At 53.7% G+C, this 16,956-nt stretch overlaps 1 protein-coding gene and 2 pseudogenes across 1 annotated transcript; 1 reads left to right on the forward strand and 2 right to left on the reverse strand.

Moving 5' to 3' along the window:
* Nucleotides 1–4,289: 4,289 nt before the first annotated feature.
* Nucleotides 4,290–4,760, reverse strand: LOC141934295 (feather keratin 3-like; annotated as a pseudogene).
* Nucleotides 4,761–7,115: 2,355 nt separating this feature from the next.
* On the forward strand, nt 7,116–7,439 carry LOC141934296 (feather keratin 1-like). The gene has a single exon (XM_074849658.1). The coding sequence runs from the start codon at nt 7,116–7,118 to the stop codon at nt 7,437–7,439; it is 324 nt and encodes a 107-aa protein (XP_074705759.1).
* A 3,448-nt stretch (nt 7,440–10,887) lies between these two features.
* On the reverse strand, nt 10,888–11,358 carry LOC141934297 (feather keratin 3-like; annotated as a pseudogene).
* Nucleotides 11,359–16,956: the final 5,598 nt, after the last annotated feature.

Genomic DNA, 16,956 nt, shown 5'->3' on the forward strand with positions numbered 1-16,956 from the left:
GGCCCTGCCTAGGTGCTGTACCCCAAGGACTGTGTTGGGCAACCTGCTACCTATTCATCTCCTTATTGTGATCCCAATAAAGAATCAGCCCTATTTCTTCACAATGTGTGGGTATCTTTTATTCATAGTAACAATAGGAAGTGGTAAAAATGACCCCTGTAAAAAACTAGGATCATCTGGGTGTCATATGGTTCCTAGGGTTGTCTGCAGTCCAAGGTAGCCCACCTGATTGTTCATCAGATCCATCTTTTTTATTTTGCCAGCAAACACTAGTATCTCCACTGGGCCCCCAAAGCCTGGAGAATGGAAAAGAGCTGTAGCCAATCCTGCCCTCTCCAGAGACATCCTGGGGTAAGAAAAGACACCTGTTCTGTGGACAGCTTGCATCACACACCTTCTTTTGTCCTGGTGCTCAGTTGTGGCGCCCTCTATCCCCCTCCCCAAGGCAAAGTGCCAGAGAGAAGGATCCCGGGGCTTAGCTCCAGGCTGCCCAAACCCTTTCCAATGGGAAGCTGCTCTCTGGGGCAGCACAGCTGCCAGGCTGGACTCTGTGTATCTTGTGAACATGTGTACTATGGTGTTTTACAGAATGGTGACCTCTCCAAATAAGGGGCAAAAAGAGGTGTCATAAACAGGCCATGTGTCCAGAAGAAGGGTGGGACTTCTGGGGCAAGAGGAATATGTGTTGGCCCAAAGGATGGTATTCCACCCATAGGACAGGACTTTTATAAAAAGTTGGTGATGTGACAGCTGTGACTTACTGCGGACACAGTTTGTCCTTATACTGTCAATCTGCTCCAGCGTTTTATTCCCTAGTATTAAAGACAGAATTGCTGAGACAAAGGAACATAGTAAAAAGCTGGATGGTTTCCTTTCTGGCCAGAACTTTCTGTCCCAGGTGAAGTATTTTGTTCTCTCCCTCCACATGTATCAATGGTTGTGTCAGCAGAAATATCCATGACAACAGATTTATCTTGTCACTTGTGACTGCAAGCTGTGTAGTCAAAACAGAAAAGCCATCACAAAGACATCCAAATTCTTCTAGACACACACAAACGCTCTGTGGCAGGCTCTCTTACAAATGCACACACACACTACAGGTGTCTGCAGGGAGCTGCTAGTGAATAATGACAAAATGCTGTGAAACACCAGATCACATCTGGGTTTCTGAGTGTTTTCTCAAGGTGCTGTTACTGTTGGAAAAGAAAAGAGAAGAAAGAGAAGAAAAAGGCATTTCCTTCCTTGTCTCAAAAACAACCTTCTCCCTTTTTCCTTTCTCTATCCATCCCTCTCTCTCTTACTGTCTCTTCTGATGCACCTCGGACCAGTGTTTATAGATGTTGTTTGGGTTTACGTGAAAAGGTTTGGGAAGCAAAATGTTTCGGAAGGGAGCAGGAGAACAGGGGCTTCTGTGAGAAACTATGTTGGATAGAGCCAGTTTCAGCCATCTACAAGATGGACCTGCCACTGGGCAAAGCTAGGTCAGTCCTAGGTTTGCACCTCTTTTATAACATATTTAAGAATGGTTAAAAAACATTGTGCAACAGCTGAGAGACAGATGTAAGAAAATCTGAGAAACAACCCTGCCAACACCAAGGTCAGTGGAGAAGGGGGAAGAGGAGGTGCTCCAGGCACCCACGCTGGAGCAGTGCTCCTGAACAAATGTACCAATTGCAAAGTACCCATGCTGGAGCAGTTCATGAAGAGCTGCAGACCATGGGAGGGACCCACGCTGGAGCAGGGGAAGAGTATGAGGAGTCTTCCCCCTGAGGAGGAAGGAGTGGCAGAGACAACAGTTACAAATTGACCACAACCCCCATCCCCTTCCCTCCTGCGCTGCTGAGGGGGATGAAGTAGAGAAATTGGGAGCAAAGCTGAGCCCAGGAAGAAGGAAGGGGTGGGGGAAGGTATCAAATTAAGTGGTGGTGGTGGTGACGTTCAAATTAAATTGATGTTCGTTTTTTTCCCCTAAGAAGTCTATCTTTTGACCATGACCATGTGTGAGTCATCCCTCCCTGTCCTTGTCTTGATTCCCAAGCCTTTTATTTTATTTTCTCCTTCCCATCCCTGAGGGGGAAGGAGTGAGCCAGCAGCTGCATGGTGCTCAGTTGCCCTCTGAGATTAAATCACAACCTCAGGTTAACCCACTACAGATGTGTATCACTGTGGGAGTTCTCTGTTGTTCCTGCAGATGTGATTTTTTTTTCCTTTTACAACACAGATAGATCAGTCTTCTGCAGGGATAGCAGAAAATTGAAAGTCCTTTTCCTGATAACAGTATTAGGATACCCCAATCTCTCTCGTGGCTGACACATGTAATGTAGCACACTGTGGCTACCACTTTCTTCCTGCATGTCAACACCTCTATGGCTTTCTATTTCCTTCCTCCCAGCTCTGCTTTTTGAGTACTCAAGGACCCAGGGGAAACCCTAGATGACCGGAAATGAGAAGTGGGATTTAGCTTTCACAGCAGCTCCCGATTCTCTCACCCTGATGGAGGTGTCTTGGTCCCAGCATACAAGGGCCAGGCTCTACAGGCTGTTCCCTGAGACTCTGGGTAGCAGACTAGGGACCTGGAGAAGGGGCACAGCTCCTTTACCAGGCCATCCTACAAGAGATGGTGGGCATTATAGTATAGATAGCATATTATCATATAAATAGTATATTATAGTATACTATAGTATAGATGTATATTATAGTGTAGATAGTATAGTATAGATCCACATTTAACTGAGATCTCTAAGCTCCTGCCCCAAACCACTGCCCATCTTGCTGTGTTCAGCCTTCCAGTTCCTGCTGCAGTCAGAAACATGTTGACTTCTCCAGGATCATCTGCATCATGGAGCCTTTCCCTGTGCCATCACCGACTCCCATGTTTTCCAGATTCCATGGGAAAGACCACTGTCAGTCAGCAGAAGGGACTAGTCATGGTGGAGGAAAGAGGCACCTTCCAGACCACCTGCTCTTATCAGATACATCACTTTTGTGCCATGCTCTAGTACCAGCAGACGGGAGGCCAAAGACCACATCTGTTCTCATATCACATGTCAGCTGACCCCAAGCAGAGCAGCCCACTCACCACATGACTGAACACCACAGGGAAATACCAACCGCAGTGGCTGGAGGAATTTAAGATCTCAGATGCTGGGTTGTGCCTCAGTGCTGTCCATGACACTGTGGTGTGGGGAGCTTCCTTGGCTGGGAAAAAGCTTGGGAAAGGGAGGGGGGATCCCTGGGTAAGGCTGAGATTTGAGGCCAGCTCTCACCTGGCTGTGTTACTACACCTCCAGAGCCAGACATGTCCAGTCAATGAACCTCTTTCTGAAAGTGGCCACTCATCAGAGGATTGACAAAGTAGTGAGAAAGCCTCTGTGGTGGAAATTTTATCTCTCCACATCCAAGGTCAGGACGACAATCACTGTAGGATACAGAGGGCTATTTTGACCTGGTCTGACTGCATGGTTCCAAGGGCTGAAACAAACTGGTAAAAGCTCCTCCAAGTCCAGCACTCCTGTGTCAAAAAATTTTTGGTCTCTGCAGAGGGGTTTTTCCCAGAACACAGAAAGAAGAAATTGTTCCCAGATGGAGCATTTATGCAGAATAAAAGGGATCCTGTCATACAGCTTTTTTGGGAAGTGGATCCCCACCCCACAAGACAGTGGAAACTTCATGGCAATGGAAGGATTGACAGACGTGGACCAAGTTATGCTGGTACACTAGAGACACGCAACGGCATTCTGTGTGCACTTTCCCACCACAGAGTTTAACATTAGCCATGGGTGTCATTCAGAATAAAATCGCTTTTGTGGCTGGCATATTATCAGTATTGTTAGTTTTGGAAAAGGCACAAAAGCTTAGAAAGTACAGAGTAACCCAATGCATAACTTACCACACTCTATGCAAGCCTCTGTTAACAGTCACTGCACAACCAAGCTCAAACACATCCTCCCAAAAATAAAATAAAAGAAACATACCTCACCCTGTGAATCTTGGGAGAATGCCTGCATGTTAAAGGATGACACAAATAGGCAGGCTGAGATGCAGAAAAAATTTAATGAGTCAAAGGACGTTGCTCTGATTTGAGGTGCCAGTGTAGGAAGAACCAGTGACAGAAAGGAGTCAGTCCAAACACAAATGAGAGAAATCCAGCCAAGTTCCATCTGCCTGTCCAACAGGGGTGCTCGGGTTGCTCAGCCTTCCTCGGAAAGCAAGAACCCAGTGCTCCGTCCCCAGTCTGGTCCCACCCTGTGGGTCCCTGGGGGCCTTCCCCAGGGCTGTCACCAGCAGCTTCAGCAGGGGAGGCACCTCCTGCCGCAGAGGCGGCTGCCAAGGCCGGAGAGGCCAAAGCCCCCGGAGGAGATGGGCACTCCCTCAGAGCTGAGGATGCTGCCAACGGCAGCAGAGGTGGAGGAGCCCACGGCGGTGCTCTGCGGGAAGGAGCTGAGGATGGGGCCGGGCAGGGTCACCACCACGGGGGAGGGCTGGATGACGACGGTGGAGTCCTGGCACTGCCTGACACAGGACTCATTGCAGCTGTTGGCCAGCGGGGTCGGGCCGCAGGGCTGGCAGGGCTGGCAGGGCAGGCACGGGTTGTAGCAGGACATGACTCAACTGTGAAGATGAACCTGGGCTCTAGAAGTGGAAAACAAAGCATGGGGGGGTGCTTGATGAGCCACCTGGCACCCCACCATGAGGGAGAAGAGAGACGAGGAGAAGAGGTGGAGGCCTTTTAGGGAGGCCCACGGGTTTCTCCTTCCCATCAGCCCAAAAGAACCCTGCCAAGAGTGACCAAGTCCAGGGAGGTCCCCACCATGTCCATAGCTCACGCCAGACAAGCCCCAGCCTCTCTCCATGAAAAAAACTTCTGCCCCCTTCCCACTCCCATGATAAGCAGATTCATACACCAGGGAAGACACGGCGAGGAGGACGAGGAGGACGAGGAGGAAGATGAGGAGGAAGGCAAGAAAGGAGTCCCAACTCACCTTGTTCCCAAGGAGATGGAGCTGAGAGGAGTAGACGAGAGAGTGAGGAGAAGGGCCCGCTTTTATACTGCTCCGGCACCACCCCAGGCGCACAGTCACTGCACGCAGGCAGTAATTTTCCAACAGACTCACCTCCAAAGTAAAATATCCTACCTAGTGGCACAGGCTGTGCTTTGTTTCCGTCAACAGTGCCATTTCATTTCCTCATTTCTGACATGCTTGGTCTGCCATGTAGGCTCTTTTCATGTGCCGGGAGGGGAGGCAGGATTTGCCGTCAAGACATGAGGCTCCTGACACTCCTCGGAACATCTGGACCAGGGAAGGCTTACATGCAGTAGAGGAGAATCAGGTGTGGGAGCAATCAAAGAGATTGGACAGGCATGAGTGCATGTATCCTGATGCCACGCACCCAAGGGAGTTGGTTGGTGTCACTACAAGGCCGCTCTCAACTCCCTTTGAAAGTCACAGCAGTCAGGGAACGCATCTGAGGACTGGAAGGAAGCCAGTGGGCCTCCTGTCTTCAAGAAGGGCACAAAGGAGGAGCCGGGGAACAACAGGCCAGTCAGCCTCACCTCCACCTCTGCAAAGGTGATGGAGCAAATCATCCTGGAAGCGCTTCCCAAGACAAAAGGACAAGAAAATGATTGTGAGTGGTCAGCATGGATTTACAGAGGGCAAGGCAGGCCTGACCAACCTCCTGGCCTTCTTTGATGACCTGCTTGGCTCCGGTGTAAGAGGGAAGGGCAGCGAATGTGGTTCATCTCATCTAAACAAGGCTTTTGACGCTGTCTCCTGTGACAATCCTTACGGAGCGAGTGACAAAAAAGAGGCTGGGGAAGAGGGCAGTGCAGGGGATTGAAATCTGGCATGCCTGCTGGCCTCCAAGGATTATGACAAGTGTCACGATGTCCAGCTGGCGGTCACTCTCTCCTGGTGCCAGGCCTTTGGGTCGCCAGGTCGGGGTCCAAAGCATGTGACCAAAGTGCATGGTGGTGTGAGGAGACACGGAGAGAGGAACAAGGTGCTGTCCCGAGCCTCAACACACTGCTCTGGTAGTGAGGAGGGAGGGACCCAACTGCACAGGGCTTGTTGAGGAGCAACATTGTCCCTCTGCAAGCCTGCTGATGGCGTAGGTTGGGGACCCCCAGAGACAGCCACAAGAGGGGATAAATTTACCAGAGAAATCAGCACATGTCTCCCCAGAAGGAGAAGCTGTGCTTGGGCAAAGGCATTTGAAATCACTAGCGCAGCCCATCTGCCCATAGAGGCAGTGATCAGCACGAGCTGGAGTGAGCAGAGAGGCAGACAGGAAGGTAGAAGGATGTGGCGGCTCCTCAGTCACAGGAGCCTTTGGGAACCCAGGAGAGGACCGCATTGGTGCAAAGACAGGCCGACCTTCCTGCACAGGGTTTTGAAAACAACCTCACCAGCCATGTCCTCCGTCTGCACAGACTGCTCCAGCACTTGGGGGCACATCTTCTGCCTGTACGGACATGGTCTTGCTCAGGAAATGCTTGGGCCTCTCATCCTGATACTTCAAAAGAGCCTCTGCGGCCTAGAGGTCACGTCAGAAATGAGGAAATGAAATGGCACTGTTGACGGAAACTAAAACACAACCTGTGCCACTAGGTAGGATATTTTGCTTTGGAGGTGAGTCTGTTGGAAAATTACTGCCCGCGTGCAGTGACTGTGGGCCTGGGGCGGTGCCGGAGCAGTATAAAAGCGGGCCCTTCTCCTCACTCTCTCATCCACTCCTCTCAGCTCCATCTCCTTGGGAACAAGGTGAGTTTGGCGCCCTTTCTTGCCTTCCTGCTCATCTTCCTCCTTGTGCTCCTCTGGGGTTTTTCAACACATACCTGTCTCTCTGTCCGATGCTGTGTCTTGAGGCTGTTTGTGAAGGGAGAGAGAAGGGAGGAGAAGGTGTGGCAAGCAGAGAGGTTGGGGCTTGGTGGAGGTGTCTTGTGAGGTATGGGCTAGGTGGGGAGCTCCCTGGGCATGGTCACACTTGGTTGGGCTCTTTTGAGCTGAGGAGAAGGGTATCCCTCGTGGTGGGGTGCCAGGCTGCTCGTCAACCACCCCTCGTGCTTTGTTATGCCTTTCTGCATGCCCCAGGCTCATCTCCACTGTCGAGACATGTCCTGCAACAACCCGTGCCTGCCATGCCTGCCCTGCCAGCCCTGCCGGCCCTGCGGCCCGACCCCGTTGGCCAACAGCTGCAATGAGCCCTGTGTCAGGCAGTGCCAGGACTCCACCGTCGTCATCCAGCCCTCCCCCGTGGTGGTGACCCTGCCCGGCCCCATCCTCAGCTCCTTCCCGCAGAGCACCGCCGTGGGCTCCTCCACCTCCGCTGCCGTTGGCAGCATCCTCAGCTCTGAGGGAGTGCCCATCTCCTCCGGGGGCTTTGGCCTCTCCGGCCTTGGCAGCCGCCTCTGCGGCAGGAGGTGCCTCCCCTGCTAAAGCTGCTGGTGACAGCCCTGGGGAAGGCCCCCAGGGACCCACAGGGTGGGACCAGACTGGGGATGGAGCACTGGGTTCTTGCTTTCAGAGGGGCTGGGCCATCCCAGCACCTCTGGCAAAAGGACGCGGCCAGCCTGGGCTCTCACCAAGCACGCCCCATGCCTGCCTTTCCTTCTCCCACTCTCTCTTTTCCCTCCCGTGTGCTGCTTGTCCTGTGCTCCCCTGGGCTCTGAGCCCCACAGAGCCAGCCTAGGGAGGACCTGCTGGCCCTGATCCCTCTGTGGCGCAGGCAGGTGGACACCTGGCTGCATCTCCGCCACAGCCATGGGGCACAGACTCCTTTCTGGCCCTGGTGCTCCCTGCGCTAGAGCCTCCACTCAGAGTTACCTCGTTTCTGCCATTTGATCCATTAAAGTTTCGCTGCATCCCAGCCCATGCCTCTATGTCATCCTTTGCCTTGCAGAAGCTCTCCCAAGATAATCAGGGATAGAGTTGGGGTTGCTCAGGGCTGATTCTGGGAAGGGGATCCCGAGGACGGCTGTGCAGTGACACAGGCTCACTTTGTGCAGTCATGCAGTGGTTCCCACTCGCATGCCTTTGGGAATGCTGAAGGCTCCCCGTGTGCCCCATGCACCCAGAGCTTCCCCAGGGCAACACTCTCCTCACCACTGCTGCTGCAGTGTCCGCAGAAGGAAGGACCACGCAGAGGCAGTTAAAAATCTTTCCTGTGGTGGGTTAAGATTGTCTTGCTGCCAGATTGGTGAGGATACAATTGTTACTGATCACATCCACAGGGATATGAGGACCTCCATCATGCCTTTTATTCCCCAGAAACGCATCTCCTGTGCACGTCCTTTGACCTTGCTTCTTTTTACGGCCAATCCACCTTTCAGACTAGCTCCATGGGTTGCCCCTCACAGCTGAAGTGCTGGCCTGTGGGCACAAGGAGGGAGAGAGATTTTCTTCCAAATTTCACAGGCAGGAAGATGCTCTCTCCACCGCTGCTGTATCCAAATCTGGGCAATACGTTGCTGCCAAGCTGTTAGATCTGGACAACCTTTTTCACATGGTCTGTATACGCAGGGCATTATCTAGAGCCTGGAGACCTCCCTGTCATCGAGGTCACGGTAGATGACTTCCAGCACCATTAATTCTCTCAGGTTCTGCAAACCTTCTTAAGCAGCAGTCGACCTTCCTTGCTAAAGCCTAAGATCTCCGTCGAACAGATGTCTTGCCCTCACGCTTGACACGAGATGCTTCCAGAGACTGCGACTTGTTGCCTTTTTTCCAATCCCAGTGTCAAAGGATCGCAGCTGTTGGGCTTCCTTACCTTCTAATTCCTGATTGTTGGCCCCACTCTCCCAGCCGCGGAGTTGCCAGGCAGTTCTCCTCTCACCTGGCTAGTGCCTGTCATCTTTCCACATGTCTCAAAGCTCTCTCAAAGTCAGGAAGCCCGTACTTTCCTTCTCTGGAGTGATTTCTCTCACTTCTTCCTGACATTTCTTTGCTGACGGACCAGCTTACCAACCAGATTCTTCCTCCTCCTCACTCCCTTCCTAGTCGATGACATGGACCCGTTCACCTCCTTGTCCGCTAGGTCTTTTTCACCTCTAGGGCCATTCCTGGAGGTGGTGTTTGGGTCCCTATCTCAGCCATGGTGTTCACACCTGTGGTTTGGGTCTCTGCCTCAACTACCATGTTCTTAGATGTAGTTTGGATCCCTGGCTGAATCGTGACAATCTCTTGGGTCCCTGCCTTAGCCACGGTCCTCTGATAGCGCTCAACTGGGGCTCTAAAGATACAGGTCAAACCCCAATACAGGGCAAAAAGCAGCTGGTTTTCAAGCAGCTGCCACCCAGGGTCCGGCCAGCTCAGGACACATTTCACTGTCGCCTCAGCCAAAAGTTGTCTCTTCTTACACCCGCACGACAGCAGATTCCGCAAACCCTGCGATCAGCCAACAGTGTGAATCGGTAGTTTTAAACACCTCCCGTAAGGGTGAAGAAGGACCTTGGGAACCTGCGCAACAAAACGTCCCACATCAGTCCCAGGTGGGGCTCTCCGCAAGACAGCTCCCTCAGCACAGGAAGGGCCTCAAGGCCAGGGCAAAGCACATGGCTTTTGGTTCTGTTAACATGTTCCAAGCTCAGCCAACTGAAGGGAGAAGCATTGCAGCAAGCAAAGTCCCTGACCTGCCCAGAGGCCTGTCAGTTAGTAACTACCACAACTATAGCACGCTCCATTCAAAACTGCCATTGTCTCGAACCCCACGATAAGCACCAAAAAGACTTGGGTGAGTTGTCCTTGTCTGCTCATCAGGTGTCCACCAAGATGCTCTATCACTCCCCATCCTCAAAGAGAAAGGGGGGACAAAAGAAGATGGAAATCTCATGGGTCAGGATAAGGGCAGTTTAACGAAGACAGTCAAAGCAAAGCGTGCAGATGCAAAGCGAAGCAAGAAGGTTTATTCTCTACTGCCCATCAGCAGGCGATGTGCAGCCACTTCTGGGAAGCAGGGTCACAGTACACTTAGTGGTTGCTTCCGAGGAGAAAGGCCGTAATAAGGAATGCCACCCCACACCCCATCCCCCCACCTCCTCCTTTCTCTTAGCATTTGTTGCTGACCATGATGTCATCTGGTACGGAATATCCCTTTGGTCAGCCTGGGTCGGCTGTCCTGGCTATGTCACCTCCAACCTCCTGCCCACACCCAGCCTACTGGCCTTTTGGAGAGGGAGCTGGAGAGACAGTCTTGCTGCTGCACAAGCACTGCCCAGCAAAACCCAAAACATTTATCTGTTATCAACACCATTCTAGCTACAACTACAAAGAGCAAGCTGGAGGGCTAATATGGTGGAACTTAACTTCACCCCAGGTAGACCCTATACAGTGCTGTTACCATCCACCGCGCATTCATCCCCAACAACCGCTTTCCAGAAACAGCCCTGAGCCACACCTCTCTCCCTGGGCACCTTGGGGGACTATATGGAGGGGAAAGGATGACACAGAGGCGTGCGCTGGGATGCAGCAGAACTTTAATGAGTCAAAAGAGGAAATGAGATCACTCTGAGTGGAGGTCCTGGTGCAGGGAGCACCAGGGGCAGAGAGCAGTCTGCGCCCCATGGCTGTGGTGGAGAGGCAGCCAGGTATCCACCTGCCTGCCCCACAGAGGGAGCTGGGCCAGCAGGTCCTCCCTAGGCTGGCTCTGTGGTGCTCAGAGCCCAGGGGAGCACAGGACAAGCAGCACACGGGAGGGAAAGGAGAGAGTGGGAGAAAGGAAAGGCAGGCATGGGGCGTGCTTGGTGAGAGCCCAGGCTAGCCTCGTCCTTTTGCCAGAGGTGCTGGGGTGGCCCAGCCCCTCTGAAAGCAAGAACCCAGTGCTCCATCCCCAGTCTGGTCCCACCCAATGGGTCCCTGGGGGCCTTCCCCAGGGCTGTCACCAGCAGCTTCAGCAGGGGAGGCACCTCCTGCCGCAGAGGCGGCTGCCAAGGCCGGAGAGGCCAAAGCCCCCGGAGGAGATGGGCACTCCCTCAGAGCTGAGGATGCTGCCAACGGCAGCGGAGGTGGAGGAGCCCACGGCGGTGCTCTGCGGGAAGGAGCTGAGGATGGGGCCGGGCAGGGTCACCACCACGGGGGAGGGCTGGATGACGACGGTGGAGTCCTGGCACTGCCTGACACAGGACTCATTGCAGCTGTTGGCCAGCGGGGTCGGGCCGCAGGGCTGGCAGGGCTGGCAGGGCAGGCACGGGTTGTAGCAGGACATGACTCAACTGTGAAGATGAACCTGGGCTCTAGAAGTGGAAAACAAAGCATGGGGGGGTGCTTGATGAGCCACCTGGCACCCCACCATGAGGGAGAAGAGAGACGAGGAGAAGAGGTGGAGGCCTTTTAGGGAGGCCCACGGGTTTCTCCTTCCCATCAGCCCAAAAGAACCCTGCCAAGAGTGACCAAGTCCAGGGAGGTCCCCACCATGTCCATAGCTCACGCCAGACAAGCCCCAGCCTCTCTCCATGAAAAAAACTTCTGCCCCCTTCCCACTCCCATGATAAGCAGATTCATACACCAGGGAAGACACGGCGAGGAGGACGAGGAGGACGAGGAGGAAGATGAGGAGGAAGGCAAGAAAGGAGTCCCAACTCACCTTGTTCCCAAGGAGATGGAGCTGAGAGGAGTAGACGAGAGAGTGAGGAGAAGGGCCCGCTTTTATACTGCTCCGGCACCACCCCAGGCGCACAGTCACTGCACGCAGGCAGTAATTTTCCAACAGACTCACCTCCAAAGTAAAATATCCTACCTAGTGGCACAGGCTGTGCTTTGTTTCCGTCAACAGTGCCATTTCATTTCCTCATTTCTGACATGCTTGGTCTGCCATGTAGGCTCTTTTCATGTGCCGGGAGGGGAGGCAGGATTTGCCGTCAAGACATGAGGCTCCTGACACTCCTCGGAACATCTGGACCAGGGAAGGCTTACATGCAGTAGAGGAGAATCAGGTGTGGGAGCAATCAAAGAGATTGGACAGGCATGAGTGCATGTATCCTGATGCCACGCACCCAAGGGAGTTGGTTGGTGTCACTACAAGGCCGCTCTCAACTCCCTTTGAAAGTCACAGCAGTCAGGGAACGCATCTGAGGACTGGAAGGAAGCCAGTGGGCCTCCTGTCTTCAAGAAGGGCACAAAGGAGGAGCCGGGGAACGACAGGCCAGTCAGCCTCACCTCCACCCCTGCAAAGGTGATGGAGCAAATCATCCTGGAAGCGCTTCCCAAGACAAAAGGACAAGAAAATGATTGTGAGTGGTCAGCATGGATTTACAGAGGGCAAGGCAGGCCTGACCAACCTCCTGGCCTTCTTTGATGACCTGCTTGGCTCCGGTGTAAGAGGGAAGGGCAGCGAATGTGGTTCATCTCATCTAAACAAGGCTTTTGACGCTGTCTCCTGTGACAATCCTTACGGAGCGAGTGACAAAAAAGAGGCTGGGGAAGAGGGCAGTGCAGGGGATTGAAATCTGGCATGCCTGCTGGCCTCCAAGGATTATGACAAGTGTCACGATGTCCAGCTGGCGGTCACTCTCTCCTGGTGCCAGGCCTTTGGGTCGCCAGGTCGGGGTCCAAAGCATGTGACCAAAGTGCATGGTGGTGTGAGGAGACACGGAGAGAGGAACAAGGTGCTGTCCCGAGCCTCAACACACTGCTCTGGTAGTGAGGAGGGAGGGACCCAACTGCACAGGGCTTGTTGAGGAGCAACATTGTCCCTCTGCAAGCCTGCTGATGGCGTAGGTTGGGGACCCCCAGAGACAGCCACAAGAGGGGATAAATTTACCAGAGAAATCAGCACATGTCTCCCCAGAAGGAGAAGCTGTGCTTGGGCAAAGGCATTTGAAATCACTAGCGCAGCCCATCTGCCCATAGAGGCAGTGATCAGCACGAGCTGGAGTGAGCAGAGAGGCAGACAGGAAGGTAGAAGGATGTGGCGGCTCCTCAGTCACAGGAGCCTTTGGGAACCCAGGAGAGGACCGCATTGGTGCAAAGACAGGCCGACCTTCCTGCACAGGGTTTTGAAAACAACCTCACCAGCCATGTCCTCCGTCTGCACAGACTGCTCCAGCACTTGGGGGCACATCTTCTGCCTGTACGGACATGGTCTTGCTCAGGAAATGCTTGGGCCTCTCATCCTGATACTTCAAAAGAGCCTCTGCGGCCTAGAGGTCACGTCAGAAATGAGGAAATGAAATGGCACTGTTGACGGAAACTAAAACACAACCTGTGCCACTAGGTAGGATACTTTGCTTTGGAGGTGAGTCTGTTGGAAAATTACTGCCCGCGTGCAGTGACTGTGGGCCTGGGGCGGTGCCGGAGCAGTATAAAAGCGGGCCCTTCTCCTCACTCTCTCATCCACTCCTCTCAGCTCCATCTCCTTGGGAACAAGGTGAGTTTGGCGCCCTTTCTTGCCTTCCTGCTCATCTTCCTCCTTGTGCTCCTCTGGGGTTTTTCAACACATACCTGTCTCTCTGTCCGATGCTGTGTCTTGAGGCTGTTTGTGAAGGGAGAGAGAAGGGAGGAGAAGGTGTGGCAAGCAGAGAGGTTGGGGCTTGGTGGAGGTGTCTTGTGAGGTATGGGCTAGGTGGGGAGCTCCCTGGGCATGGTCACACTTGGTTGGGCTCTTTTGAGCTGAGGAGAAGGGTATCCCTCGTGGTGGGGTGCCAGGCTGCTCGTCAACCACCCCTCGTGCTTTGTTATGCCTTTCTGCATGCCCCAGGCTCATCTCCACTGTCGAGACATGTCCTGCAACAACCCGTGCCTGCCATGCCTGCCCTGCCAGCCCTGCCGGCCCTGCGGCCCGACCCCGTTGGCCAACAGCTGCAATGAGCCCTGTGTCAGGCAGTGCCAGGACTCCACCGTCGTCATCCAGCCCTCCCCCGTGGTGGTGACCCTGCCCGGCCCCATCCTCAGCTCCTTCCCGCAGAGCACCGCCGTGGGCTCCTCCACCTCCGCTGCCGTTGGCAGCATCCTCAGCTCTGAGGGAGTGCCCATCTCCTCCGGGGGCTTTGGCCTCTCCGGCCTTGGCAGCCGCCTCTGCGGCAGGAGGTGCCTCCCCTGCTAAAGCTGCTGGTGACAGCCCTGGGGAAGGCCCCCAGGGACCCACAGGGTGGGACCAGACTGGGGATGGAGCACTGGGTTCTTGCTTTCAGAGGGGCTGGGCCATCCCAGCACCTCTGGCAAAAGGACGCGGCCAGCCTGGGCTCTCACCAAGCACGCCCCATGCCTGCCTTTCCTTCTCCCACTCTCTCTTTTCCCTCCCGTGTGCTGCTTGTCCTGTGCTCCCCTGGGCTCTGAGCCCCACAGAGCCAGCCTAGGGAGGACCTGCTGGCCCTGATCCCTCTGTGGCGCAGGCAGGTGGACACCTGGCTGCATCTCCGCCACAGCCATGGGGCACAGACTCCTTTCTGGCCCTGGTGCTCCCTGCACTAGAGCCTCCACTCAGAGTTACCTCGTTTCTGCCATTTGATCCATTAAAGTTTCGCTGCATCCCAGCCCATGCCTCTATGTCATCCTTTGCCTTGCAGAAGCTCTCCCAAGATAATCAGGGATAGAGTTGGGGTTGCTCAGGGCTGATTCTGGGAAGGGGATCCCGAGGACGGCTGTGCAGTGACACAGGCTCACTTTGTGCAGTCATGCAGTGGTTCCCACTCGCATGCCTTTGGGAATGCTGAAGGCTCCCCGTGTGCCCCATGCACCCAGAGCTTCCCCAGGGCAACACTCTCCTCACCACTGCTGCTGCAGTGTCCGCAGAAGGAAGGACCACGCAGAGGCAGTTAAAAATCTTTCCTGTGGTGGGTTAAGATTGTCTTGCTGCCAGATTGGTGAGGATACAATTGTTACTGATCACATCCACAGGGATATGAGGACCTCCATCATGCCTTTTATTCCCCAGAAACGCATCTCCTGTGCACGTCCTTTGACCTTGCTTCTTTTTACGGCCAATCCACCTTTCAGACTAGCTCCATGGGTTGCCCCTCACAGCTGAAGTGCTGGCCTGTGGGCACAAGGAGGGAGAGAGATTTTCTTCCAAATTTCACAGGCAGGAAGATGCTCTCTCCACCGCTGCTGTATCCAAATCTGGGCAATACGTTGCTGCCAAGCTGTTAGATCTGGACAACCTTTTTCACATGGTCTGTATACGCAGGGCATTATCTAGAGCCTGGAGACCTCCCTGTCATCGAGGTCACGGTAGATGACTTCCAGCACCATTAATTCTCTCAGGTTCTGCAAACCTTCTTAAGCAGCAGTCGACCTTCCTTGCTAAAGCCTAAGATCTCCGTCGAACAGATGTCTTGCCCTCACGCTTGACACGAGATGCTTCCAGAGACTGCGACTTGTTGCCTTTTTTCCAATCCCAGTGTCAAAGGATCGCAGCTGTTGGGCTTCCTTACCTTCTAATTCCTGATTGTTGGCCCCACTCTCCCAGCCGCGGAGTTGCCAGGCAGTTCTCCTCTCACCTGGCTAGTGCCTGTCATCTTTCCACATGTCTCAAAGCTCTCTCAAAGTCAGGAAGCCCGTACTTTCCTTCTCTGGAGTGATTTCTCTCACTTCTTCCTGACATTTCTTTGCTGACGGACCAGCTTACCAACCAGATTCTTCCTCCTCCTCACTCCCTTCCTAGTCGATGACATGGACCCGTTCACCTCCTTGTCCGCTAGGTCTTTTTCACCTCTAGGGCCATTCCTGGAGGTGGTGTTTGGGTCCCTATCTCAGCCATGGTGTTCACACCTGTGGTTTGGGTCTCTGCCTCAACTACCATGTTCTTAGATGTAGTTTGGATCCCTGGCTGAATCGTGACAATCTCTTGGGTCCCTGCCTTAGCCACGGTCCTCTGATAGCGCTCAACTGGGGCTCTAAAGATACAGGTCAAACCCCAATACAGGGCAAAAAGCAGCTGGTTTTCAAGCAGCTGCCACCCAGGGTCCGGCCAGCTCAGGACACATTTCACTGTCGCCTCAGCCAAAAGTTGTCTCTTCTTACACCCGCACGACAGCAGATTCCGCAAACCCTGCGATCAGCCAACAGTGTGAATCGGTAGTTTTAAACACCTCCCGTAAGGGTGAAGAAGGACCTTGGGAACCTGCGCAACAAAACGTCCCACATCAGTCCCAGGTGGGGCTCTCCGCAAGACAGCTCCCTCAGCACAGGAAGGGCCTCAAGGCCAGGGCAAAGCACATGGCTTTTGGTTCTGTTAACATGTTCCAAGCTCAGCCAACTGAAGGGAGAAGCATTGCAGCAAGCAAAGTCCCTGACCTGCCCAGAGGCCTGTCAGTTAGTAACTACCACAACTATAGCACGCTCCATTCAAAACTGCCATTGTCTCGAACCCCACGATAAGCACCAAAAAGACTTGGGTGAGTTGTCCTTGTCTGCTCATCAGGTGTCCACCAAGATGCTCTATCACTCCCCATCCTCAAAGAGAAAGGGGGGACAAAAGAAGATGGAAATCTCATGGGTCAGGATAAGGGCAGTTTAACGAAGACAGTCAAAGCAAAGCGTGCAGATGCAAAGCGAAGCAAGAAGGTTTATTCTCTACTGCCCATCAGCAGGCGATGTGCAGCCACTTCTGGGAAGCAGGGTCACAGTACACTTAGTGGTTGCTTCCGAGGAGAAAGGCCGTAATAAGGAATGCCACCCCACACCCCATCCCCCCACCTCCTCCTTTCTCTTAGCATTTGTTGCTGACCATGATGTCATCTGGTACGGAATATCCCTTTGGTCAGCCTGGGTCGGCTGTCCTGGCTATGTCACCTCCAACCTCCTGCCCACACCCAGCCTACTGGCCTTTTGGAGAGGGAGCTGGAGAGACAGTCTTGCTGCTGCACAAGCACTGCCCAGCAAAACCCAAAACATTTATGTGTTATCAACACCATTCTAGCTACAACTACAAAGAGCAAGCTGGAGGGCTAATATGGTGGAACTTAACTTCACCCCAGGTAGACCCTATACAGTGCTGTTACCATCCACCGCGCATTCATCC

The sequence above is a fragment of the Strix aluco genome, chromosome 24, assembly GCF_031877795.1.
Source record: "Strix aluco isolate bStrAlu1 chromosome 24, bStrAlu1.hap1, whole genome shotgun sequence".
NCBI classification, from domain to species: domain Eukaryota; kingdom Metazoa; phylum Chordata; class Aves; order Strigiformes; family Strigidae; genus Strix; species Strix aluco.